The sequence below is a fragment of the Grus americana genome, chromosome 2 (assembly GCF_028858705.1).
Source record: "Grus americana isolate bGruAme1 chromosome 2, bGruAme1.mat, whole genome shotgun sequence".
NCBI classification, from domain to species: domain Eukaryota; kingdom Metazoa; phylum Chordata; class Aves; order Gruiformes; family Gruidae; genus Grus; species Grus americana.
In genome coordinates this window covers 106,060,330-106,086,823 of record NC_072853.1, presented here as the reverse complement: position 1 = coordinate 106,086,823, position 26,494 = coordinate 106,060,330, and the positions used below count along the sequence as shown (strand labels likewise).

The 26,494-nt window shown below is 41.0% G+C and overlaps 1 protein-coding gene across 8 annotated transcripts in view; it reads left to right on the top strand.

The window, feature by feature from the left end:
* The first annotated feature begins 237 nt into the window (after window positions 1-237).
* NFX1 (nuclear transcription factor, X-box binding 1) overlaps window positions 238-26,494 on the top strand; it is a 75,250-nt gene continuing 48,993 nt past the window's right edge. For all 8 annotated transcript variants that reach the window (XR_008576114.1, XR_008576113.1, XR_008576116.1 and 5 more), the window contains exons 1-5: window positions 238-331; window positions 10,736-11,785; window positions 14,311-14,472; window positions 21,065-21,142; window positions 23,495-23,600. Coding sequence is in view for 4 of the 8 variants with exons in the window: in XM_054818534.1 (XP_054674509.1) it covers window positions 307-331; window positions 10,736-11,785; window positions 14,311-14,472; window positions 21,065-21,142; window positions 23,495-23,600 (1,421 nt within the window). In the remaining 4 variants the exon portion in view is untranslated. The remainder of the gene's footprint in view (window positions 332-10,735; window positions 11,786-14,310; window positions 14,473-21,064; window positions 21,143-23,494; window positions 23,601-26,494) is intronic.

The following is a 26,494-nucleotide window of genomic DNA, read 5'->3' as shown; positions in this document are numbered from 1 at the left end:
TTCCTTTCTTCCTTCTTTGCAGTATCAAACAAGGTTCCCGATTTCCCCCTTGTTCCGGCGGCGATAGACAGCACCACTTACCCGCCGCCCCAGCTGAGCACACAGCACCGCACTCCCGCTCCCGCCCGCCCTTGGCGCTGCCACTCCCGCCTTGTGCCCTCCTCTGCTCTCGCGCTCGGAGCCCCAGTGCGGCTGCGTGCACATAGCAACACTCCGCCGGGAGAAGGGGGGGGCAGGAGGCGGCACGAATTGTGCGCATGCGTAGCGGCCAGGAAGTTGGACGTCAGTGGTGGGGGTTGCGTTGGCATGGCGGAGGCGCGGCCCGGCGCAGGTGAGTGCGGCTGCTGTGCTTGCGGGGGAGCTGAGCTGAGCTGAGCTGAGCTGAGCTGAGCTGAGCTGAGCTGAGCTGAGCTGGGAGAGGAGGAGCAGTTGTTGCTGTCGGGCAGAGGGCTGCGCCGTGGCGGTCGCGGTTGAGCGCTGGCGTGTCGAGGGGCGCGGGCTGCAGCACCACCTGTTGACGCTGCCTTGCCCCCGCCTGCTGCAAATTCGTGGCGCCTGTGGAGCTCAAAATGGGTGGGCTCGCCTTTGCCGCAGGGTGCGCTGAGGAAACTTTGTCTGAGGAGGAACGTGTGAGCTTCTAGTATGTGACAAATGAACGGGAGCGCCAGAAAAAAATATAAAGAGCCGGTTGGTTTCTGGAAAACTTACTGTTTTCTGCCCACCTGTGGCCGTGAAACCCAGTAGAGGGCAGTGCTGCCTGCACAGAGCAGCCTGACCTGTCCCAGCACCACGGGCTGCTGTAAAACTGCAGCGTTTCGTGGGGTCTCCCTGGGGTCTAGGAGTAGAGGTCTGGGGCGTGCAGGTAACTGCCCAGAGCACGTGCCACCCGCCCAGAATGATCTAGGCAAGGGCTTACGGGTGGAGAGCGGCTTAAGGGACCCGACCTGGAGTGGAGTTGAATGCCACAAATGCAATAAAAGACTCTTTTTAGTTTGTTTGTTTTTCCCTGCTGGCTTTTATGTTGCAGGTTCGGATTAACTTTTTATTTTATTGGGTGTGGCTGCTGAGGAGGAGGGGGAGTAGTCTTTCAAAATCCATATTCTAGCCTTGAATTTAATGGTTTATCATGTGTTATGGGCACTTAATCATAAAAGATCCCTTATATAATTGTGTCTGGAGTGTGTGACTAGAAATAACACTGTTGCTCAGAGTCATTCATGTTATTTAGTGTTTTCATCATGTCTCTTGATTTTCTTGGAGTCTGGGTAGACTTCTTAGGTAATCAATGTACTTTGCGGTCACTTGATGAGCCAACTAATTTCATCATTTATAGAGTTGTTAGATTTTTGCCAGGAAGAATCCTGGACTTTTGTGGCTGGGGTGAAGAAGAAAATATGAATCTTTACTTTTGCAGCACCCTTATTAGCCTTTATCCTAAATAGCATCCCAAACAGCATCCTCTGTCTATTTTCCTCTGTTCTTGGCATCCTGGCTATCATGACGGAAAAGTTATTTGAGTTCATTTTTCGATGGGATGAAAATGAGTCCACAGCTGGCTTGTGGGAAGTGGAATAGCCTGGAACATAGTTCAGAGAGCAGAGACTGATAGTTTCAGTAAAGAGAAGCTGGTGCAGGCAAATGTCTGCTTGTCTGTTTATCTTCCATGCTGTCAGGCTGCAAGTCAGCTCTGGTCCTGAAACCTTTTGTACAGTGTACATGTATTGGAATAAAGGACCTTAAATAGGTATACTGAGCTAAAAATAGCTTTACTGAAAAGTAGTAGATTAGTCTGGATGATACACCAGTTCTATGTTTGCCTTATACTACTTAGCTAAGACAGATACTGTCATACGGCATTAAGTTCTGGAGTTCATTCCTTGTTATGGTAATACATACTATGTTATCAAGAACCATCTCATAGATGAGTTTCAAATTGTGCTTGTGCAATATTAGGATGGGAACTGGCTTTTCCACCGTAACTTCATGGACAGAGCAAGTGTATGATTTTGAGAGCTTAAATATGAAAGACGTTTCTGCTCTCATGGTAGATGGGGGAAGCAGTTGAGGTTGAAGAATGACAGTTTTGAGTCACAGCAGATGTGCAGCCCATCCAGGATATTTTGCCAATAGTGAATGATTGTTGAGATCCAGGGAACAAGTATAAGAGACAAAGGGGAAGAATATAAGAAACAAGGAAATTGTAGAACGATTATTCACACTGATATACCTTTCTAGTTCACACCTGTGTTCGGTTCGCGTGGCACGGTTTTGGTAGTGGGGGGGCTACAGGGGTGGCTTCTGCGAGAAGCTGCTAGAAGCTTCCCCTGTGTCTGACAGAGCCAATGCCAGCCGGCTCTGAGACGGACCCGCTGCTGGCCAAGGCCAAGCCAATCAGCGCCTCTGTGATAACATATTTAAGAAGAAAAAAAAAAACAGAGAGAGCTTTTGCAGCTGGAGAGAGGAGTGAGAAGATGTAAGAAACTCTGCAGACACCAAGGTCAGTGCAGAAGGAGGGGCAGGAGGTGCTCCAGGCGCTGGAGCAGAGATCCCCCTGCAGCCCGTGGTGAAGACCATGGTGAAGCAGGCTGTCCCCCTGCAGCCCATGGAGGAAGGATGAGGGGGTGTAGAGATTCCACCTGCAGCCCGTGGAGGACCCCACGCTGGAGCAGGTGGAGGCACCTGAAGGAGGCTGTGGCCCGTGGGAAGCCCACACTGGAGCAAGCTCCTGGCAGGACCTGTGGAGAGAGGAGCCCATGCCAGGGCAGGTTTGCTGGCAGGACTTGTGACCCTGTGGGGGACCAATGCTGGAGCAGTTTGCTCCTGAAGGTCTGCACCCCATGGAAGAGACCACGCTGGAGCAGTTCGTGAAGGACTGTAGCCCGTGGGAGAGACTCAAGTTGGAGAAGTTCATGAAGGACTGTCTCCTGTGAGAGGGACTCCATGCTGGAGCAGGGGAACGATGAGAGGAGTCCTCCCCCTGAGGATGAAGAAGCGGCAGAAACAACATGTGATGAACTGACCGTAACCCCCATTCCCCATTCCCCTGTGCTGCTGAGGGGGGAGGAGGTTGAAGCCGGGAGTGAAGTTGAGCCCGGGAAGATGGGAGGGGTGGGGGGAGGTGTTTTAAGAGTTGATTTTATTTCTCATTCCTCTACTCTGTTTTGCTTAGTAATAAATTAGATGAATTCCCTCTCTAAGTTCAGTCTGTTTTGCTCGTGACAATAATTAGTGAGTGATCTCTCCCTGTCCTTATCTCAACCCATAAGCTTTTTGTTATACTTTTTCTCCCGTCTAGTGAACGAGGGGAGTGATAGAGTGGCTCTGGTGGGCACCTGGCCCCCAGCCAGGGTCAACCCACCACACCAGCCCAGTGCATCTAGAATGGACAGGTAGTATATGTATTTAATAGCCATTAATGGATTTTTTTTTTCCCCATCAGTTGCTGTAATTACTGTTGAATGTGGTTTTGGTTTCTTGCCTTCACAATGACAGCTGGTACAATAAACATGGTACAATGCATCATTAAACTGAAGATATCAGGGAGTTGCTATAAAGCATTGGGCAGCCCACTGTAAGGGTGAACAGGAAAGTGAAAACTTATAACACGTTTATTCTCCTTATGCAAAATCCATTCTGTAGTAGATACCTCTCTTCAGATTATGAAGCTACTTATGGCAAAATTGTATTTCTTTCCCTACTTTTATACTTCTCTTATGTCATCTTGAAATGGGTTAGCCAAATGTCGTGGTTTAGGCCCAGCCGGTAGCTGGGTGCCACGCGGCCGCTCACTCACCCCTCCCCCAGCGGGATGGAAGAGGAGAAGTCTAACAAAAGGCTTGGGTCGAGATAAGGACAGGGGGAGATCACTCGCTAATTACCGTCAGGAGCAAAACAGACTGAATGTAGAGAGGAGATTCATCTAATTTATTACTAGGCAAAACAGAGTAGAGCAATGAGAAAATACAATCAAGTCTTAAAACACCTCCCCCCACCCCTCCCATCTTCTCGGGCTCAACTTCACTCCCGGCTTCAACCTCCTCCCCCCTCAGCGGCACAAGGGGGCAGGGAATGGGGGTTGCGGTCAGTTCAGCACACATTGTCTCTGCCACTTCTTTGTCCTCAGGGGGAGGACTCCTCTCAACATTCCCCTGCTCCAACATGGAGTCTCTCCCACGGACTACAGTCCTTCACAAACCGCTCCAGCGTAGTCTCTCCCACAGGGTGCAGACCTTCAGGAGCAGACTGCTCCAGCGTGGGGTCTCTCCCACAGGGTGCAGACCTTCAGGAGCAGACTGCTCCAGCGTGGGGTCTCTCCCACAGGGTGCAGACCTTCAGGAGCAGACTGCTCCAGCGTGGGGTCCCTCCCACAGGGTCACACGTCCTGCCAGCAAACCTGCCCTGGCGTGGGCTCCCCTCTTCACGGGTCTACCGGTCCGGCCCGGACTTGCTCCAGCGTGGGCTTCCCACGGGCCACAGCCTCCTTCAGGTGCCTCCACCTGCTCCAGCGTGGGGTCCTCCACGGGCTGCAGGTAGAATCTCTACACCCCCTCATCCTTCCTCCATGGGCTGCAGGGGACAGCCTGCCTCACCATGGTTTTCACCACGGGCTGCAGGGGGATCTTTGCTCTGGTGTCTGGAGCACCTCCTCCCCCTCCTTCCTCACTGACCTTGGTGTCTGCAGAGTTTCTTACATCTTCTCGCTCCTCTCTCTGGTTGCAAAAAACTTCCTTTAACTCCTTTGTTTTCCTTCTTAAATATGTTATCACAGAGGCGCTGATTGGCTTGGCCTTGGCCAGCGGCGGGTCCGTCTCAGAGCCGGCTGGCATTGGCTCTGTCAGACACAGGGGAAGCTTCTAGCAGCTTCTCACAGAAGCCACCCCTGTAGCCCCTCCCGCTACCAAAACCTTGCCACACAAAACCCAACACACCAAAACTTCATGTTTTCAAAATGCGGATGCAGTGAATTTGGACAATAGCATACAAAGAGAGAAACGTAGCACCATGTACCAATATACACAAGGGCTAATTAGCTGGAAAGCACAACTGCAGGCAGGGTCCTTGGGCTCCTTGGTGGACTATAAGCAGACCATGGGTCAGCGATGCATCCTCTCTGCAAGGAACACCAATGCTATCCTATACTATATTAGGAAGAACGTTGCCAGTTTGTCAAGGGAGGTGCACCTTCCCCTCTGCTCAGCACTGGTGAGGCCACCCCTGGAGCACCATGTCCAGTTCTGGGCTCCCCTGTACAAGGAAGGTTTGAACATACTGTAGTGAGTCCAGCAAAGGGCCGTGAAGATGATTAAGGGATTGGAGCATCCCTCATGTGAGGAGAGGTTGAGACAGCTGGAACTATTCAGTCTGGAGAAGTCATGGTGATCTTAGTGCTGTGTACAAAAATACCTGATGGGAGGGTATAAAGAATATGGAGCCAGATTTTTCTGAGTGGTATTAAGTGAAAGGACAAAAGGCAACAGGTACAAATTAAACCACATGAAATTCCATCTGAACGTGACAAAAAGCCTTTTTTACTGTGAGGATGGTCATACACTGGAACAGGTTGCTCAGAGAGGTTGTGACCTCTCTGTCCTTGTAGATATTCAAAACCCAGCTGGACACAATCACAGACAACTTATTCTAGCTGACTCTGAGCAGGGTGTTTGAACTAGATGATCTCAAGAGGTCCCTTCCAACCTCAGTCATTTTGTGGTTCCATGGTAATGATGATTTTGCTTGTTAATCTTTCTTTAAAAATTTCTGGCAAGAGTTGCAAGAAGGCAGCATATCTTTTATTAGATGAACTATTATGGTTGGAATAAACAGTAAGTTTTGGGCAGGCAGATTGTTTTGCATGAAAATGAGTTGCACTGCTTGAGTCTTGAAGTCTGTTTAGGAAGAAATCTAATCTTTTGTGAATCTGTGTCATCTCTGGAAATGATAGGATTCTGTAGGTAAATATATAAAATGATCAGAGAAGACAGAAAAGATCAAACTTGGTGTTCTGTGGAGGAAGAGGTTTAAAGCTTCCAATGCTATGGGGAAAGCCTCAAATTTCCATAATGTACCATTCCTGGTTTGGGGGGGGGTGGGGTGGTTGTGTGGGTTTCGTTGTTGTTGTTTGGGGGGGGGGGTGTCGTTTGTTTTGGTTTTGGTTTTTTTTTTGGTTGGTTGGGGATTTTTGGTTGTGGGGGGTTGGGGTGTGTGTGTTGTGCTTTGTGTTCAGCTTAATGGACCATTTCTTGTCTGGATATATGCAGTGCTGACATAAATAGATTGTTGTGTACGCACTCTGTACTGTCATCTGTCTTTAGGTGAAAGAGTAGGTTATTTGAATTGCTTTAAAACTGAAGACATCTGTCCTGAAATTACCTTTATCTTATACTGGGAGCCAGTATATAAATGGAACATATAATCATAGAATATCCTGAGTTGGAAGGGACTCACAAGGGTTATTGAGTCCAACTCCCGACTCCACTCAGGGCAACCTAAAAGTTAAACCAGATAGCTAAGAGCATTATCCAAACACTTCTTGAACACTGAAAGGCTTGGAGCCATGAGCACTTCCCTGAGAAGCTTTTTCCAGTGGTCAGTGAAGAACTTTTTCCTGATACTACCCAATCTAAACTTCCCTTGACAGAGTTTTAAGCTGTTCTCTCACATCCTTTCACTGGCCACTGAGGAGAAGAGATCAACGCCTGCCTCTCCACTCCCCATCATGAGGAAGCTGTAGACAGCAATGGGGTCATCCCTCAGTCTCTTCTTCTCTAAGCTGAACAAAACTAGTATCCTCAGCTGCTCCTTGTAAGTCACGTCCTCTAGTCCTTTCACTATCTTCGTTGCCCTCCTTTGGACACATTCTAATATTTTTATATCCTTCTGATATTGTGGAGCCCAAAACTTGCACGCAAGGTGACACTATTTTTGGTAGAATTTATGGGTATCTTAATAAGATGTTGTCAATTAAAAAATAAGTGCTTGTCCAGTCAGAAAGACTGGTACTAATCAGTGTTGTTTATTTAGTTCCAGTTTTGTATTGATCCGAAGCTTCAGAAGGAAAATCAGAGTTTATCCTTTCATGGAGATAGAGCTGAATTCATTTAAGAGTAAAGAAGTACTACTTCTGACACCTAAGGGGCTACCCTGCAGACTCTTGTACCCATTATATTTTTTTGTCACTGGACTTCAATATATGTTTTCTTTCTTTCTTATATTTATTCTTAATTATCAACTTCATACAGTCTCTACTTTAATTAAAGTACATTATTTAATGGATCTTCAAAATCTAATTGAATTTAGCTTGCTGAGACTGTGCTGTTTCACTTAGGCATGATGTCTTTAAGTGGCACCTTCAAATGTCATTATTGATGTCTTCATAAAAAAAGTACATAAGATATTAAGTTTGATGGCTGTACTGTTCTCCAAAATAAGGTCTGTTTTTGAAGCAGAGCTTGTACTTATTAAAATGAGACATGTATTTACTAATTTGCTTCATATTTTTAAGTGTCCTTACAAAATTATTTTTCTGAAGGATAGTTCATACAGATTACCTAACTTTGCCAGCACATTTTGGCTCTGTCCACAGTTAATGCTGAAGTGGTGTAATGTGTAATGTTATGGCAGAACAGGCAGGAAACCGCATGAATTTCATATGTTTGGTTTTAATTCAGATTCAAGCTCCTAGGAATACTAAAATCTGCAATGTAGAGGTGGTTTATAAAGGTACCGTGATTTTCTTTGTTTAGATTCCAGCCTGTATGTCTATAAAATAGCTTTGGACATTTTCTTTTTCTCAGGATTTTTGTGTATGTACATGTAAACATATGAGAGGAAATTTGAGCCAATGTTAGCTACTGATTATTACACTTGTATATGTGTTTTGCTGTTTCTTGTCTTGGCAGACAGAAATCAGTTTTAGTAGAATTTACCACTTTGGAATTTTTTAATAATGTAAAAGCTGACAGTAAGAATAGGAATCCTATTCGTTGGTGATATAAAAAGTCCTAATGAATTATTCATATTTTCAAGGTGCTTTTAAATATCTGAATCCTGGTTTTCCATCTGTTTCTTCAAACTTAATAGATTATTTGGAAAATGCTTTCAAAATTATCAATTCCACAGCTACATTTCAAGTCCTGGTTATGCTTCTTGGAGCCTGTACTCAAAAGTCAATTTGACTGTATTTTAGAAAGCCAACATTTCACAGCCATGTCCAGCATGTTTTTTATGTCAGTATAAGATAGCATGTTTTACTGATCTACAAAACATACTTACTCAAGCTTATTTACTGACTTCATTTGAAAGCCCTCTGCAGCAATTTGCTTATAGTTCATGCATACATTCTACATACTACATCTCGTAACTGAAGAAACAATGATCTTTAATAATAGAATATACTTTTAAGAATCCAACTGTGTGAGTTTTGAAAAATATGTCTTTATTAAACATTAAGAAGCCATTTTGTTTACCTTGTTATATCTATCCATCACTTTAAATTTTAGGGTATACAAAAGAAATCTTAAACCAACTAATAAAATGGGTTGTTTCAAATAAGGTTTGTATGTAATTATGAGATTGCATCCTGTCAAAATATGTGAAACTAAAGTACTGAATGACTGCTATTTACATTATAATGTAAAAGGACTACAATTTATGTTTGTAGTCCTCTTTATTAGTGATAGAAAAGAAACTGGCAAAACATTGGAAAAACTGAAAATAAGTGTAGTTGTAGAAAGTAAAAAGGACAACTTTATATTTTGAGTTCTTTACACTTGATACATGTGCTAAGATGAGAAAAAGAGAATGTTTCCAGGGAAGCTGCTTGCAGTCCAGATTGTTTCAGATGTACAAGCCTAATATTTGTACCTGCTAGGGTCTGCCATCCTAATGATAGAATAGAATAGTTCAGCTGGAAGGGACCTACAACAGCCATCGAGTCCACTGCCTGACAAATTCAGGGCTTACCAAAAAGTTAAACCCTGGTATTATGGACATTGTCCAAATCTTGGATGCTGACAGGCATGGGGCATCGACCACCCTCTTAGTAAAGAAAGCTTCCTCTTGTCAACTCTGAACCTCCTCTGACAGATGCAGCTTTGAGCTATTCCCACAGGTCCTGTCACTGGATCCCAGGGGAAGATATCAGCACCTCCCTCTCTGCTTCCCATCCCCTTAAGATTGATTCTTAACTCAATTGCCAGCTGTTTTGAAAGACCTCTGTCTGGTGTTCTGATTCTGTTGTCTCAAAATCAGATTAATATTACAGCTTAAAACCCAAACACTTTGTATTTGCCATTTATATCTACAGTAATAATAATATATTATATAGCATAGCATATAATAGACCATGTTATATTAATAACATATACTATAACAATAATATCTCTTAATATATTATATATAAATATTATAGTATATAATAATATTGTGTATATAGTCTTTGCAAAGACAATAAACCAAGGTGATTTCAACTGTTTCTTTAAAAACAAGTATGAATTAGGCTATGTGGTTAAGAACATCCTTAAATGTGATTTTAAATTCGTAACTTTCAGTAAGCTTAAAGCTTCACCTCCACAAAGTTGTATGTTACATTTTTTCTTTGGCCACCAAATCCCTCATAGTAGTTATGACCATTCCTAGAGGTTTAAAAAAACCTCTTTCATTTGAAAGTAAATGAAATTAATTTTTAGAAAAATAATGCTTTGAAGTGTTCTGGTTTGTTCTTCCCTTCAAAATGTTAATTTCCACAATCTTTATTGAAAAGTTAAAATAACAGGTAGTTGAGAGACCCAGATAGCATTAGCCTTTTGGAGAGTCTCTTATGTTCATAGCCCAAGTGCTTGATTCTTTCTTTGAATTGTCCTGAACCAGGAATAAACTGCACCTGCCCTACCATCAGAGGTAACCTACCTAACCTGTAAAATGGGTGCTACCTGCATGACATTTTAGAAGGCGCTTCTCTTTTTTACACTACTGTGTAAGACTTAATCTACCACAGCCTGTTAAACTGTCCCTCGTATTCATTTGATAATTCCTATTGCAGCAAGCCCTATGGGCACAATGTGATATGAAATCGAACAACATAGGATTTCTAACGTGTACCTCTTTCTTCTATGCAGAGACATAGAAATGACAGGAGACCTCTCAAATAGAGGCATGGTTCATGTTGATGGCCTCATAACAGAAAAATAATTTTGCAAAGCTGCCCTGGGTAGTACCTCTACCATTTAATAAGTCTGTATGTAGAACAGTGTAATCAGAGTTCATGCAAGCATTTACTATTGCTACTTTTTGGCTGATACATTTTAATTTATATTCAAAGTTCTGTGTAATACTAAAATCTCAGACGTAGATGTTGTATTTAAGGAACCCCTTTTTCTTCAGGTTCGTGTGTGTATGTAAACATGCTGAGAAAAACTTCAGCACATGTTAAACACCAGTTATCACAGTTGCATGTCTTGTATATGTACAGTGCTGCTTCAAATGTCTGTCTTCACCTTACATTTTCATATTCTTATCTTAACTCTGGGTCATTATAGTCTTTCTTTAAAGATGACAAGAGAAGTTAACTTCCACAAAGCACTGTATGATTCAACTCTAGTTCCTGGAAACTTGTTTGTAGTTGTTCTGTCAAGTCTGGGATTAATTGAACTTCTGGGTCTTTGCATGTATGGTAATTTTGCTGAGAAGAAATGTTTACTATTTAATAGTCTTATACGTGTTTTTTTTCACTTTTTAGGTGCATTGAATTTCAGTCCTGATGCTGCTGATTCCATTCCAGGAGAAAGACAACCTACAGATATAAACTGGGTAAATAAAGATAGGAAAGACTGTAGCAGTAATCAGAATAGAAGTAATTTACCATTTTCTAGTCTATCTTCTGAAAGAGGTACAGATTATGGAAGCTCCTCCACAAAGCATCAGGGCTTTTGTAATCCAGAAAGTCAATATGGGAATTCTGAAGACTTCCACCAATATTTTGGCACCAATAAAAGTTTGAAGAATCGCAACTTGCAAAGCCAGAGATGGCACAGATCAAGAAATGATAGCACATGTACTAGAGGTAAGACAAGGCAAAATACTGCCGATGCCGCTGCAGGTCCAGGAATTTCAGATGCTGCAATAGTACCTGGGAGAAGAGCATCTTCTAGAGGATACAATGACTTTCTCTCCTCAGAGAGTGACAGGGAAGTACCTAATGCAGATAGCAGAGGAGCAAAGCCAAAGAAAACGCATCTGATACATGCATCTGGAAGAGGATTTAGAGAGAAGGGAAAGCAAACACATGATTGGGAAAAGAGAGTAAGTTCTAAACAGAAAATAGAGCAGTTTGAAAATGTTCTATCTTTGGATTTGACTCAGTCTGACTCTTCAGAATCATCTGTTGGAAAGGCGTTCTGTGATGCACCTGTTGGTAGTGGGGATGAGCAGAAAGGCTACAATTATTTAAACAAAAGATATTCCCGGAAGCCTGTGTGGAATAAACCCTCAGTAGAAAAGGAGTGTCAGAAAAGACATGATTCTCACCGTAGTAAAAATACAAAAGTAGGTAAGAAGTCTTCTCTTACGTATACTCCAAAAGATAAAAATGAGAGGAAGAAAGAACTTGCTGTTCACAAAAATGATGAAAATTTCACTGGTGAAATCAGGCATCAGTTGTCTGATTCTGTCAGATGTAATGGAAGAAAGTTCCTGCTGAAGGGGGATCAGGCACCTGCACTTCATTTCAGCTGGACCCAGTACTGGAAAAAGCAAAGTGATGTACCAAAAAACAAAGAAACTCACACAGGTAAGCTTTCTAGACTGTCCTTTACTCCCTTAATAAAGATATGATCTTTAATAATTTAAACTGCCTTCACATTTGATGAAGAGGCTTATAATTTCACATTAGGTCAGTATCGGTTTCAGAGGGTAGAGTTAAATGTTAATGTGTGGTTTCTGAGGGGGGAGATGTTCCGTAATTTTACTAGGGAAGAACAGATTTTGTTTAAAGTTGGGTGGGGTTTTTTTAATTTTACTACCAAACTGCAAATGATGGCCTGATCAGGCACCATGTTAAAACATGTGTGTTGCTGGAGTGGGGAATAAAATTCTGAGCAATGGGACTTGAAAGGTACAGTCCTAAAACTGATTTTTATAGAGGGAGTTTTTTCATGTTTTATGCAGAAGTAGGAAAATGCCAGATAGAGGAACTGTATTCTGCTCCTAACTTGATTTTTTTTCTCTTTTTTTTTTTTGCAAGAGTAGTATGAAAATGTAATTAGAAATGGAGAAAGTCTCTGGATACTATTTTTGGAAGTTGATAATAGAAACGTACCGTTGATAGTGTAAAGCAGACCAGCAAGTTTTGACTGAGTTAATTTTGTGCCAAATCATACCATTGGGGACTTAAAACAGTAAATGGAAATCAGCAGAATCTCTTCAATGCCACAGTACTGGTTTCCATTTCTAGACAACCTAGGTAGTTTTTACTTACTGTTTTAGTTAAGCTTAAGTGTATACTGAGAAAATAGTTTCATGTTATTCATAGAACCCAGCAGAAGTCCTGTTTTCTTTCAGAGGCAATGAGGAGAGAGGAGAGATTTTTCCCTTTTTTTTTTTTTTTGGTCCCTTTCCAGTTGAACAAACATTAAGAATTATATTTAGTTGATTTTTACGAAGTATCTCAACCTGATCTCCTGCTACCCAGAATGATAGAGATGGGTAGACCAGTTCCCGTTATCTTAACTGTGGTATTGAATCTTTTGAAGATTTTGCTTCTCAGTGTCTCTTCTCTTTCAGAGCTGAGAAACTAGTAGCATAATCAAGAAACATAAGATAGCTCCAGTCAGAAACTGCATTCCCTTAGGAGAAGCTCAAGGATCAAGATCCTCCTTGATCCTTTCTAACTTAAATACATTAACTTTCATGCTCCTGGGTTCTACTTGAATCATAAAATTAAAGGCACCTTAGTCTTTCTCCCAGCCTTATTATTAAATGAAAAACATCATATGCAATAAGCAAGAAGAGAAGTAGTAATCTTTTACAGAGAACTTAAGGAACTTCCACCTCCAAAATGGTAGTCTTTCTTTGCATGCTTTAGTTGGGAGCTATTTTGGAAACAGTGTCTGCCACTGTTTACAGGGGACTGAGTCTGTGCTTTTTAACTGTTTATGGGACAGCTATCCTTTCCGAGTACGGTATAGCTTTAGTCTTCCGGAGAAAAGTAGTATGTTTTAGGAGGGGATACCTTCTTTGCAGCAGGTAATATTCATGGGGTACTGAAAGCAAAACTGACTGTTAATTCTACATCTTGTGATGCTTGATGCAGGAAGACTGGAAACAAAGCTTGAAAGTGCTTATGTCTTATTAAGGAGGGCAAATGATGTTAACACTTTCAAGTTTCCAGGCATCCATGGGCTTGCTTGCTTTCAGTCATGTGTGGTACAAGCACATTTTGAATTGATGGCAATTTTTCTTTAGTTATTTTAATTTTTTGTCCTTTATTATGAGTTCTAACTTCCCTTGTATTGGCACCAATCTAAAAGTGGTACATTTTTCACTTTACACTTGTAATGAAGATGCTTTAAAATTCTGTGGGCATTGATCAAATAGCATTTCTAAGGTGTATTTGGTAGCCTTACCTTGATGGGAGAGTTAATCTGGCAGAACTGAAGTTATGTGGTGCCTTTGTTATGGTTGCACATCAAACTATGTTTTCAGGGTGTTTTGTCTTTCGTGTGGACATCTTGCTTTATTTTCAAAGTACTTTTTCATGTTCTTTTATATGGCTCAAAAGGCCTTGTACTTTGACTATTGTTTCCCAGTAATTCTGCTTCTAAAGCAGTTGGTTTATGAGGGGCTTATTTCCATAATCCAGGTACTTCACTGTTAACATTTGTTTTGTGGTCTTCCAGGAATACTCAAGGACGGGATTTAAATTTAATTTTGACTGAAACCTCTGTAGTTAAGAGCTTTAAACTTTGTGGTTTGAACTTTATGCAAAGATAAATTTCCCATATAAAGTGATGAGTAAAATCTCAAACTTCTGTCAAGCTTAAAACTATTAACTAATTTGTAAGATCAGAATGATTGCTATTCATCAACAGGAATTATTGTTGCCACTTGTATGGGAATATCTTCCTCCTCTGAAACTAGAGAAATGCATAGCAAGTATCAAACTGGAATCTTCCAGGAGTAAGCTAATACCTTGCTTATAGCCACACAGGAAAAACAAGTTCTGTTTATAATTTAAATGAAATCTTGGAATTTCATTTGGATTTTGTTTCTCAACTAGCTGATGTTTCATGCACAAGTAATATATTTTATTTGCAGGGTCATTGATTGAACAGCTGACCACAGAGAAGTACGAGTGCATGGTATGCTGTGAGGTGGTCCGAATAGTAGCCCCAGTGTGGAGCTGTCAAAATTGTTACCATGTATTCCACCTGAATTGCATTAAGAAGTGGGCACGATCACCAGCTTCACAAGCTGAAGGTTGGTATTCTCTCTTGCACACACTTTCTCTCTCAAATATACATAATAGCATGTTCATGTGTTTCTTATGTTAGAAAGCTACTTATAAATATTGTCTAAGGTAACCAGTAAGCTGTAAACAAAGCAAGTTTTAAATATTCTTTTTTCCCCCACAGAATTCTTTGGATGCTTTGTATAGTCCTCCTAACTGTTTTGATTCTTTCTGGTATTCTAGCTAAAACTAATTTCCATTTTTGGATATGTAAGTGTAAGATCACTCAATGGAATCAGTGCATCAAGATGCAAGGCTCTGTGACTGTGTTTTTACACACCAAGACGTGTCTCATCTTCTCTCATCTGTGCTTGGCTGAGCAGTCAAACAGAAGAAGCACTCCAAGCATTAGTTGTCTGCTTTTGCTCAACCACCTCTTAGTTCTGTTCTCAGATAAAGTACTCCTGAAATCCATCACTGATGCCATGCACTGAAGTGAATTTCAGAGAATGCAGAAAGCTCCTGCCTTTTGTCATTAGCTTAAACTGTTTCACATTCTTTGTATTATACCACTTTTTGAAACTCTTACACCACTACGTTCTGCCCTTTGAATGCTTTGGTGTAAGTTAAGGCTGAATTGCAGCCTCTCTGCTGTGTTCACTTGTGTGATGTAGACACACTCTGAAGACTGTAATCTTGAAGAAGGGCTAATTTTTTCTGTATCCTGCTTGTTTAGCATTTACCATTCTTTATGTGTCTTTCTGTCTCTGTCTGGGCAGATCAAGGAAATATAGTCTGTCAGCTACTTCCAAATGTTTGAGAGAAGTTCTTACAGACTGTAAATCTCTTGCAGAAAGAATTGGTTGCAAAGTTCTTGGATTTCTGGAGATGCATAGGGAGACTTCTGGGTGGAGCTGGTTGTGCTTCATACCATAGAAAGGAAGTTACAAATATCAGCACAAGATTTGAAACATGAAGGAATTGGAATGTTTGAGAAGGGAACAGATTTTTGGGTAAGACTGAGAGCCTAAGCTGAACTGAGAGTGACTGCTGAGAACCTTTATCTCCTAGCTGTTTTTCTGTCACCTTCTTTGGAGCTGATTTATCTCCCTCAAACAGCTTATTGCTTGATCAAAGGAGTATCTGCTTGTATAAGGGAGGTTTTGCTTATTCCCCCCGCCCCCCCCCCCCCCCCCTAGAAGGGGGAAGAGGGGCCTATGACAGCTGGCTAGTATTCAAGGGTCACCTCTTCCAAGTTTATGAGTGATGCATCCCAACAAAGAGGAAGTCAGGCAAAAACACCAAGAGGCCCCCATGGATGAACAAGGAGCTCCTGGACAAAGTCAAACAAAAAAAGGAAGCTTACAGAGGGTGGAAGCAAGGGAAGGTGGCCTGGGAGGAATACAGAGAAGCTGTCTGAGCAGCCAGGGATCAGGTTAGGAAAGCTAAAGCCCCAGTAGAATTACATTGGGCCGGGGATGTTAAGGACAGTAAGAAAAGTTTCTGTAGGTATGTCAGTGATAAAAGGAAGACAAGGGAAAATGTGGGTCCTCTCAGGGATGAAACAGGCGACCTGGCTACCCAGGATACGGAGAAGGCTGAGGTACTCAATGACTTCTTTGCCTCAGTCTTCACTGGCAAGTGCTCGAGCCACACTGCCCAGGTCACAGAACGCAAAGGCAGGGACTGGGAGAATGAAGAACCAACATGACTTCACTAAGGGCAAATTGTGCCTGACAAATTTGGTGGCCTATGATGGGATTACAGCGTTGGTGGAGAAGGGAAGAGTGGCAGATGTCATCTACCTGGACTTATGCAAAGCATTCGACACTGTGCCACATGACATCCTTGTCTCTAAATTGGAGAGACGTGGATTCGATGGATGGACCACTCGGTGGATAAGGAATTGGCTGGATGGTTGCACTCAAAAAGTTGTGGTCAACGACTCAGCGTCCAAGTGGAGATGAGTTGCGTTCCTCAGGGGTCGGTACTGCGACAGGCACTGTTTAACATCTTTGTCGGTGACGTGGACAGTGGGATCGAGTGCACCCTCAGCAAATTTGCCGATGACACCAAGCTGTGTGGTGTGGTCAACATGCTGGAGGGAAGGGATGCCATCCAGAGGGACCTTGACAGGCTGGAGAAGTGGGCCCGTGCAAACCGCATGAAGTTCAATAAGGCTAAGTGCAAGGTCCTGCATGTGGGTCAGGACAATCCCAGGCACAACTACAGGCTGGGCAAAGAATGGATTGAGAACAGCCCTGAGGAGGACTTGGGGGTGTCGATTGATGAGAAGCTCAACATGAGCTGGCAATACATGCTTGCAGCCCAGAAAGCCAACCATGTCCTGGGCTGCTTCAAAAACAGCATGGCCAGCAGGTCAAGGGAGGTGATTCTGCCCCTCTACTCCACTCTTGTGAGACCCCACCTGGAGTACTGCATCCAGCTCTGGGGTCCCCAGTACAAGAAAGACATTGAGCTGTTGGAGCAGGTCCAGAGGAGGGCCACAAAGCTGATCAGAGGGCTGGAGCACCTCTCCTGTGAGGACAGACTGAGAGAGTTGGGATTGTTCAGCCTGGAGAAGAGAAGGCTCTGGGGCAGACTTAATTGCAGCTTACCAGTACCTGAAGGGGGCCTACAGGAAAGATGGGGAGGGACTGTTTATCAGGGAGTATAGTGATAGGAGAAGGGGTAATGGCTTTAAACTAAAAGAGATTTAGATTAGATGTTAGGAAGAAATTCTTCCCTGTGAGGGTGGTGAGGCACTGGAACAGGTTGCCCAGAGAGGCTGTGGAGGCCCCATCCCTGGAAGTGTTCAAGGCCAGGCTGGATGAGGCTTTGGGCAACCTGGTCTAGTGGAGGGTGTCCCTGCCCACAGCAGGGGGTTTGGAACTAAATGGTCTTTGAGGTCCCTTCCAATCCAAACCATTCTGTGATTATATGATCTGTCAAGACAGTGACCTTTGATGCCTGAATCCTGACAGCATTTCAAATAGCCATATCTTTTGGCCATTTGCTTTTCTTGTAAGAATTTGTGGACTAAATATGTTACTGTGTCCTGCACATGAGAGAACTGGAGATAATGATTAATTGAAATTAAAGGTGGTAGCTTCAGTAGAACTGATTCCATAGCTCCAGTAAAATCACTGGTGCATATTTCTTGACCTGCGAGGCCCTGCTACCCTGTCTTGATTAGAACTTGTATCTCAGAGACTATTTGTTTTATTATAGGTTGTTTCGGTGTAGATTCTACTTTTCAGGCTTTGTATAGTGTTGAGAAATTCAGTAGAAATCTGGCAGTAATTATGGTCTACCAGAAGAGAAATAAGACCTGTAATCTACCTAATAAAATAATTCACTGTTTTTTTTTCTGGAAGACGAAAAAAAACCTGTTTTTTTTTTTTTTTTTCCTGGACATGGTTTACTTTAGATCTGCTCGATTCTGCAAGTATATATAATGAATTCCAGGAAATCTTATCTAATCTCATCACCCAAACTTTTCACTGCTACGTTTCACTTCCAACCTAGCGAGAATATTTTGTTCATAAGATCAGTTTTGAGTGTTCATTCGTTTATGTTTTTAAAGCAACTGTTTCAGTCAGAATGTCCCTCCATGTGGGGCCTTACTGCAGCTCTTATTTCTATGACACACAGTAGGAGGCTGAAAGTACGTGTGTACAATTTCTCACAATTTTTTGTGATCATAACATTGTATCAGCAAAATCCTGAATACTTGGATCAGGTAGATAATATCCTTGGTGGAGTATCTTCTCACATAGTTCCATCTTCCAGATCAATAGTAATTGGTATCTGTTACAAGGGAAAGGCGGGTGCGGATCCCTCAAGGGCAAGGCACAACACTCTGCACGTGAAAGCTTTGGCTGTAATGAAAGCGTAGCATTACCATGGTGGGAGGACCTTGGACACCAACGCTAATTAAATGGGGACCCAATGCTACAGAACCCTGCTCGGGAGTGAAGCTCAAAGGAAAGCACCGCAGGGATGGATAATAAAACTTGCACTGATTAACTCTGTACACATGCAATGTCCTGTTTTGCTCATTAGCAAACTTGCTGATGTAATGCAGGCGCTGTTGTCCGAATCCCAAGATTGGCAGCCAGCTGTCAGGTTGGCACCCATGCAAAGGTGGGTGCAGATGGGGGCGGGGGAAGTGAGCTATCCTGGGTTACCATGTCAATGACATAAAATGTGCTCGGGACTCTATGTACTCCAGTGGGAAGAAGCAAAGTATTATCCTACGTTACCGTAACAAAGTCTTCTCGCATCCTACAGTATCTCTCTTCTCAGAGACTCTTTCAGATGTGTTTTACTGAAGGTGTCTTCCCTTGGAGACTTCTTTGCCTTCTGTTGTCTCGATGGTCATCTGAAAAATGACTTTGATCAAGCCAGGTGAAAGAATATCCTGATTATCTGGGGAGAGTCATAGGGCATTGCTCTATTCTTGGTCTGCTTACATTTGTCTTGTGGTTGACATCCAATGTTCAGTATTTCTACAATGTAGACTGTCAGTGGTACTCAGAACTAGAGAATGTATTTTCATTGTGTATTAGATATGTCCTGATCAGGAGGAGGAGGAGCTCTGCCAGGCATCACTTTGCCATCATGTGGAAAGATTCTTTCCTGCAAGGAAGAACATAACTTTCTCCTTAGCAAACATTTTTACTAACATTATGAATTATGAATTATGTCTTGGAGGAATGTGACTTTTAGATATTGTACAGCTGAAGTCAATCTGACAAAAATACCTGTATTGCACACAAGATCTTTTCCTTTGTTATGTTTATAAAGGGGCAATTGTTGTCTTGTGCCCCCTTCCTCCTCCTACATCTTTTAAAAACTGATGCTTCAATGGTGTTTGACTTGTGCCCTTACATTGATGGAACAAAAGTTTAAGTCGTTTGTACCCTTCCTTGCAGGGAAGGTGGTTTTACTGGTATTTTCATTTTGACTGGAAGGATTGGAGATATTAGAGTTATTACAACTGTCTCTTTCTATTCTGCTCCCTCTGCTGCCCCTGCCCTCCGCTTCCAGATGAGCTAGTGGTCTGCACCAATCCAAAATATTGGCCTCTAAGATGGCTTCTTAGTTTCGGTGGTCAGAATATGAATCTACTTGCCTTTTTTTTTTTTTTTTTTTTTTTACCCTCTCCCCTTAAACCATGCTGTTCAAGGACTGTGCCTTGGGTATTACACAAATGTCACTTTTTTTGTTACTGGGACAGAAGCTTTTGATCGTGTCTAGCTGAGAAGTCAAAGCAATAATTTATTCTGATACAGATTATCTCACTGGAGAACTGCATAAAACCTTTTAGAAATGGTAACACATACTGCCAGTGTTGATTCTAGTATGTTGTACTACAGCTGAAGTGACTGAAATCTTCTGTTTAGAGTTCTTTTTATGTACCTAGCATTGTATATATGTTAAAAATTCCTTCTGTACTGCTGCCTTTGGAAACGTTGCCTTTTAGCGTTCACTCTTTATTACAGCAGATGTTTGGATCCTTTCTTATGTAATCATCTATGACTCATCTAGGCAAGCATGTAAAGAGGAAAGTTCCTTGTTTGAAACTGTGTGTAAAGATCTGTATTCTGTATATATAATTTGCAGCTCTTCCTACTCAAGGTTCTTTTGAGCCCTTTAATCCTTTAGGATTCTGGAAACTGAGGAGATTGTTCACTGTGCCTTTATGACAACAGGGATGCAATAGGAAGGGGCAGGGTTCTTGGCATGCCACCACAGATAAAGATTTTTGTGGATGGAAGTGCTACAAATAGGGATGCTTGCACTATGAAAGTGTATAGAAAAAATTTTGGTAAATAATGACAAGTAAGGAATCTTTTTATCCCAGAAGGAGGGAGAGGATAGCTAATACCGAAACAATATCTAGTAAACAAACACCAGTGAGGCCTGTCGATTTTGTTTAGACAACTGTTCTTTTGGTGTCTTTGGTTGGAATTCTGCCTACTTCCCTTCTATAGGATCACTCCTTACAAATGTGGATATCAGGATCATCCTATTGTCATTGTATTTTTGGAGGAAGGCAACCGTGCATGTTCCTTGTCGGTAGACCCACGTGAATGTATTTATGTCTTAGAGGAGCAAAGGATAATCAATGATTGATAATCAATGATTAAGAAACAAAATCTTCTACAAAACATGTAAACTCATAACATGAGAGGATAACAAAACAGAAAATACAGGTGCAGCTTAAGACTGTAGGTAATTATATTTTTCTCATTAATTTCCCACACTTTAACACTTTTCTTACATCTTTAGATATGGTGAAGACTGTCTATATTCTAGCAGAATGTCTTATAACAGGGTACATGATAATCGAAGTAGTGCAATTTTAAACTTTGTTCTTGCCTCTATATTAAAGGTGGATCCTGGTCAAATGAAGTACCACTGCTGTGTTTATCTTGATACTGTGTAAAATGTATTTTTATTAACCTGCTTTCTCACCACTTCTGAGTGAATGGAAAAACTTCGTTTGGTTGCAGCTGTGGTAAGAAACAAGGTGACAGCGCTTATTCTAGGTTTGCAAATCAGCTCCTTTATTTACTTAAAGTCATTTTTATCTTTAATTTTTTTTACCTACAGATGGTAATAGTGGTTGGAGATGTCCAGCTTGTCAGAATGCTTCTACACAAGTTCCTAAAACTTACACTTGTTTCTGTGGTGAGTTTCTTGCTTGCTTTTGCAAACAAAAGCAATTTTGTCATTTTGATTTTTTTTTTAATTTGAATCCTGATATTGTTGCTTGTTTGCCTACATCCCTGAAATTTAACCTTGTTTAAAACTTCATTGACACTGGAAGGTGGCTGCACAGAGAATCACACATGTTGCTTAAAATATTTAAAAAATTAAATAATTAAATCATAGGTGATACTATTTTTATATCACTATGTAAAAATAGTGATTTTTATAGAATAATGATAGAATTGGGCTGCTATCCTACAAGCTTTCCTTCTGTAGAAGGACTGAGATAACCTGCATGTGTGTTATCTTTCTTGTGGCAAGATATACCAAAATACTACAAAATTCAAGCATACAACTGTCTAAACCTTTAAATTGATTTAGCAGTTTTGTCATTTATGTTGATCAGGGACACATACAGGTTAAATAGGAAATAATCAGACTTTTCAGACATTTATGTAGATACATGTTTAATAAGAGGTAAATGAAGTGAGTACAACATTCACTAAGCCGTAAGTATATGACAAAAAGGAAGAAATTAATTATGTTACTTAATTGCATACATGCAAATAAATTTTGTTTTGGATTTACACTTTTGAAATTTGTGTTGATTTCATGTAGCTTTCCCTTCCTTAAGTCAGAGTTGCTGGAAAGTTTCACCTCGCTTTCTACAAAGCAGAATATTGTCAAATTGCGACAGGAACTGGGAGTCAGTGAACTTGCCTTAAGGAAACTAGAGTTATGCTGTAATAGGTAACAATTTGATGTAAAGTTCTCTTTATCTAAATGTGTCAGTGAGTCAGTAAAGAACAGTGCAATGCAGGTAAGACTGTTTTTGTATGTCAGTAGGGATAATTCAGTTAGAATGAATGTTTTGATTCCAAATGAAAATTACACTTTCAAGACAGGTCATCCATCAAATAGCAAAGAAATTCTGCCAAGGCTTAAAGACTGTTTCATGGTTTTGGGAGATCTACAGTAGGAACCTCAAGTTGTCCACAGGGTTAATATTAGCAGAACACCATGTTGGAACATAGGAATTAAATCTTCTATAGATAATTTTACATTAATGATACGGCATGTGGATATCACCAGTTGCTTATGCAAAGCTATCTTATATTTGATACAAAATACTAACTATGTGTTGAGTATGGTTAAGTGTGGGTTTTTTTTTTTCCCACTGTTCCATGAGGAAATTCCTAGCTTGTTTTTCGTCTGAATCTTCTGATTTTCAGGATTTTCCTGGGTATTCAACTAGTATAATTAAAACTCAGGTGAATAAATGCCATCTGTGGTGCTTATTTGTATTTTTCTAAATTGCTACTCATAAAATATACAAAGGTGTACTAAAAGAATTAAAATTGTAGAACTCTTGTCACCAAAAATACATTTTCTTGGTGTTTTTGATTGTTGCAACTCAAATTTGTAACATTGGCTCAGTCGCTTCCTTGTTAATTTAATTCCCTTCTTGCAGAGAGACAAATTAGGTTTGCATGTGTTAACCATGGCAGTTAACTTTAACCCTGATGATGATCTCATGCACTTAGAGCTATGAGATTTGCTAACAGTATGTCAGACTAATTAAAATATTATTTCAGTGCTTATCTGAAATACAGAATACTTGAAGCTAATGTACTGGATTTATCACTTGTTGTTCAAGACTTCCTGCTGCATTCATTGAAATGTCAACCTTTAATGTTTAGATGTATGTAGAGTCTGCTTCTTTGTAGAGAAATGACTTTTATAATTGGCTCAGTTATTTCATTGTGTCCCTATTCCCCATCAGGAATGGGGATCCCCAGCTAGATGTTATTTTCTGGGAATGGTGTGTGGATGTTGTGGTGGGGGGTGGGTTTTTTGGTTTGGGTTTTTTGGTTTGGGTTTTTTGGTTTGGGTTTTTTGGTTTGGGTTTTTTGGTTTGGGTTTTTTGGTTTGGGTTTATTTTTTTCTGCATTGAGGCAGCAAGGGAGTTTCACCCTTTAATTCTCTTACCTACTATGCAGCCTAACCAACTAAAGGAGGCTTTTAATTTTCTTGTATTTTATCAGTTTAATTTGATGTAAAATACCAGCTACCTTAAGTACCTGCTGAGAGCATAGAAGGAAAGAATCTTCCGGAGCCTGATATTCTGGAGGCACTTACTTTTAAAGAAGCTGAGTGTGTATCAGCACTGAAAGCTAAGAAAAACATAAAACATCTTGTACCATTTTGTTTTTCAAAGATGACTACTGCCAGTATTGAAAATACAGCTTTTTCTTTTCAGTGTGATATTTTTCCCAAATTCAGTATCATATTCAAGGCAATAAATATGTTTTTGTCTTTAACGTGGTTTAGGTAAGGTGCACAATCCTGAATGGAATAGAAATGAAATCCCACATAGCTGTGGGGAACTTTGTGGAAAGAAGAGACAATGTTTGGACTGTCCACATCTTTGTAACATGTAAGTAAATGTTTATCATATGAATATTTAAATCATCTTGACAAAATTTCTGAAGACTGTGTTTGGATATTTTTTTTATTATAGGATATGCTTAGAGGTATATTTAGTTTATAGATCAACTGAAGCCTGGAAGAAATGGAGGTTATTTGTGTTTGTATGTCTAAAGTGAGTTCATATGACGGAATGAACAGGAGGTCAGCAACAGTAGTTGTAGCAACATTTTAATCATATTTTAGGAACTGAACCAGCTGCCTGACTTGGTTTCAAGAACTTTCATTGAAGTAGCTGAATAATAGTGAATAGAAGTAGTTTTAAGTGTGTATCCATTGGTCCACCAGACGTTTTAGGTGCTACTTTTCCTGTAATAGTGTTTGTATATCTTAATCTAAGAGCAGTGGTACTTGGTTAAGCTGAAGGACCACTTGCTTCTATCCTTTGTTTCTTTTTCTTTGAATACCTCATGGAGATCTTAATCAGTATACAAAACTCTGATTGTTTTTGCTAACCTTTATTAGTACAATTCAATGAAGAGAGGCAAAGAAGAGCAATTCTGTTTTCAGTTTTGGATGTTTTCCTTTAGATCTTTTTAGCAGTATGATAATATTATATTGATAAGGTTAACAGCATTAGGCAAGCTTTTTCAAAGTATAAATATGCTTGCTAGTCAGAAAAATAAATTATATATTGTTCTTAGTATATCTAGCTTAATTTTCCATGTATGGAAGCTGGTCCATAATGCCTATTCATATTTCTGTCTTGAGAAATTTTTACTAGTCAGAAGCAATTGTTTCTGCTCTCGATATGCAATCAAAAACTTCAATCATTCCAACAAGTGTACTGTCATCTTACACTTTTTCTGAAGTTTGCTAAAACTCAGAACTTCACTAGAACTTTGCTCTGAATTTTTTATTTAATGCATTCTGTTTCAAACCTATTTCAACATCTTACTGAATGAAAGAATATTTCTTTACTCTTTAATACTTCTTTCCTACACATGAAAATATTATATTAGAATTCTTTTTGGACTGTCATTTCAGTGCTACAGCTGTTTTCTTAATTCAACATCATACTAGATCCTCTTCACTGTGGTTTGCAGGATAAAACTGAAACACAGATCAGCTTTCAGACTACACTTGATGTAGCTGATATCCTGACTCAGCAGAACACTGATTCTCTTGGAGGCCATCTGCTGGCCTCCATCTCTAACTGGAATTTGCTACCTGACAAACTTTCTTATAGGAAGAAACAGCTGTTCTTTTCCTCTTCTTTCCTGTCCCAGTCTACACTCAGGCTCAGCCTCTGGCATTCTCTTCTGGGAAGTCTTCTGAACAGTGATGGCAATATTGTGCCTGTTGCAAGCTACAAATTTGTGGTCCCTGGCAGTCTTACCTGCATCAAGAGCTGTGAAAATTGGGACCTTCTAAAGTCCTAATTTGCTACCAGTTTAAGCTGTAGCAAATTTAAAAGTGTTACCATTCGGCTCACTGCACTTGAGTAAAACCATGCTGAGATCATGGAGGTAAGGAAACAGGAAGGGTGCAGATCAAGATAATGGATGGTTTTGGCACTCTGACTTCTGATAATGATCTGGAGAGGAATGCACTTTCAGCATCAGTGTTACCCAGTTTTAGACATCCCTCAGTATATATCTTTGACGCTTCTTCCTCCCATGTGGGAATCTTAAGTATTTATTCATATATTACACACTCCGCCTCCATCTGCTGTATCAAAAAGCAAGTAGAAACCTGGTTCCCTCTTGGTGTGTCAGGAGGTGGTGGAGTTAGAGATATGGAGCTTTATCATCTGAATGCATCTTTGGCAGTCTGTCTTACCAGCTTCTCCTTACTGGGCAACCTCAACTGATCTAGAAGTCTGGATCATGATCTGTATCTGGGCAGAGTTTTTCATTGAGAGTACTCAAAGAGTACTTGTTGCTATCAAGGCCAGTAGTCTGTTTCATTGTTCTTGCTTGAGTTTAGATGATCTCAGAACTCTTCCTTGCAAGCACTTGTTTCTTTGGATTGTAGATCTGCTATGTGCCTTTTTCCCCTGCTCCTGCAGGTTCCCAGAAAGTGATAAGGTTTGAACCAGAAATGCCATTCTGCTCATCAAGATCCTAAAAGCTTTTTTGTTTTTCCTTCACCCTACCCCTTCTGGGTCAAACATTTCATGTCATTGGCAAGACCACCTACCTCACAGTGTGGTGGGACGATGCATTCTCTGGAGTAAATTATTCATGCTCGTCTCAAGTCTGTGTGACTTTAGTTAATAGTAGGGATGTGTCCAATGTTATGGGCGATGGACCGAGTCTGGTGTGGTGTCTGAGTCTTGGTGTGCTATTTTTGATGTTGCCCTTTTAATCCCATCTATTCTGTGGAAACCCTTTGCGGTTGAAGTACGTGGGACCCTCATTTAAAGTCCAGGTCCCTCTATTGTCTTCCAGTTGAGCAGACCTCTGTATCTGCAGTCCATGAGCCTCTGACAGAGGTAATCTGGATGAATCCTGTTATGAACCCTATTCATTGGGGAACCTGCTTTTTGAGTCATGGGATTCTTGCTTAGTTTCTTGCCTATCTTTGTGGCTATTCCATACTCTCATTATTGATGCGAGATTTAGATGCTTGTAACTATCTCCTGCTCTTTATATCAGAATTATTTATGCAGTGCCTAGCAACAGAATCTGAATTGCAGTATTGTCTGAGTTTTCAGAAACTACACGTCATGAATCTACACTGCAGCTGTCCGATATAACGCTACCAGGATTAAACAAACATCATCCCCTTTTCTCCTCATGTGTGATATCAGAGAAGCATTGTTCTCATTGCTTTGCATTAGGACGCTTGTATTTGCTCCCTCTGCCATGTAGATGAAATGTGCAGAGTACAGGAGGTGGT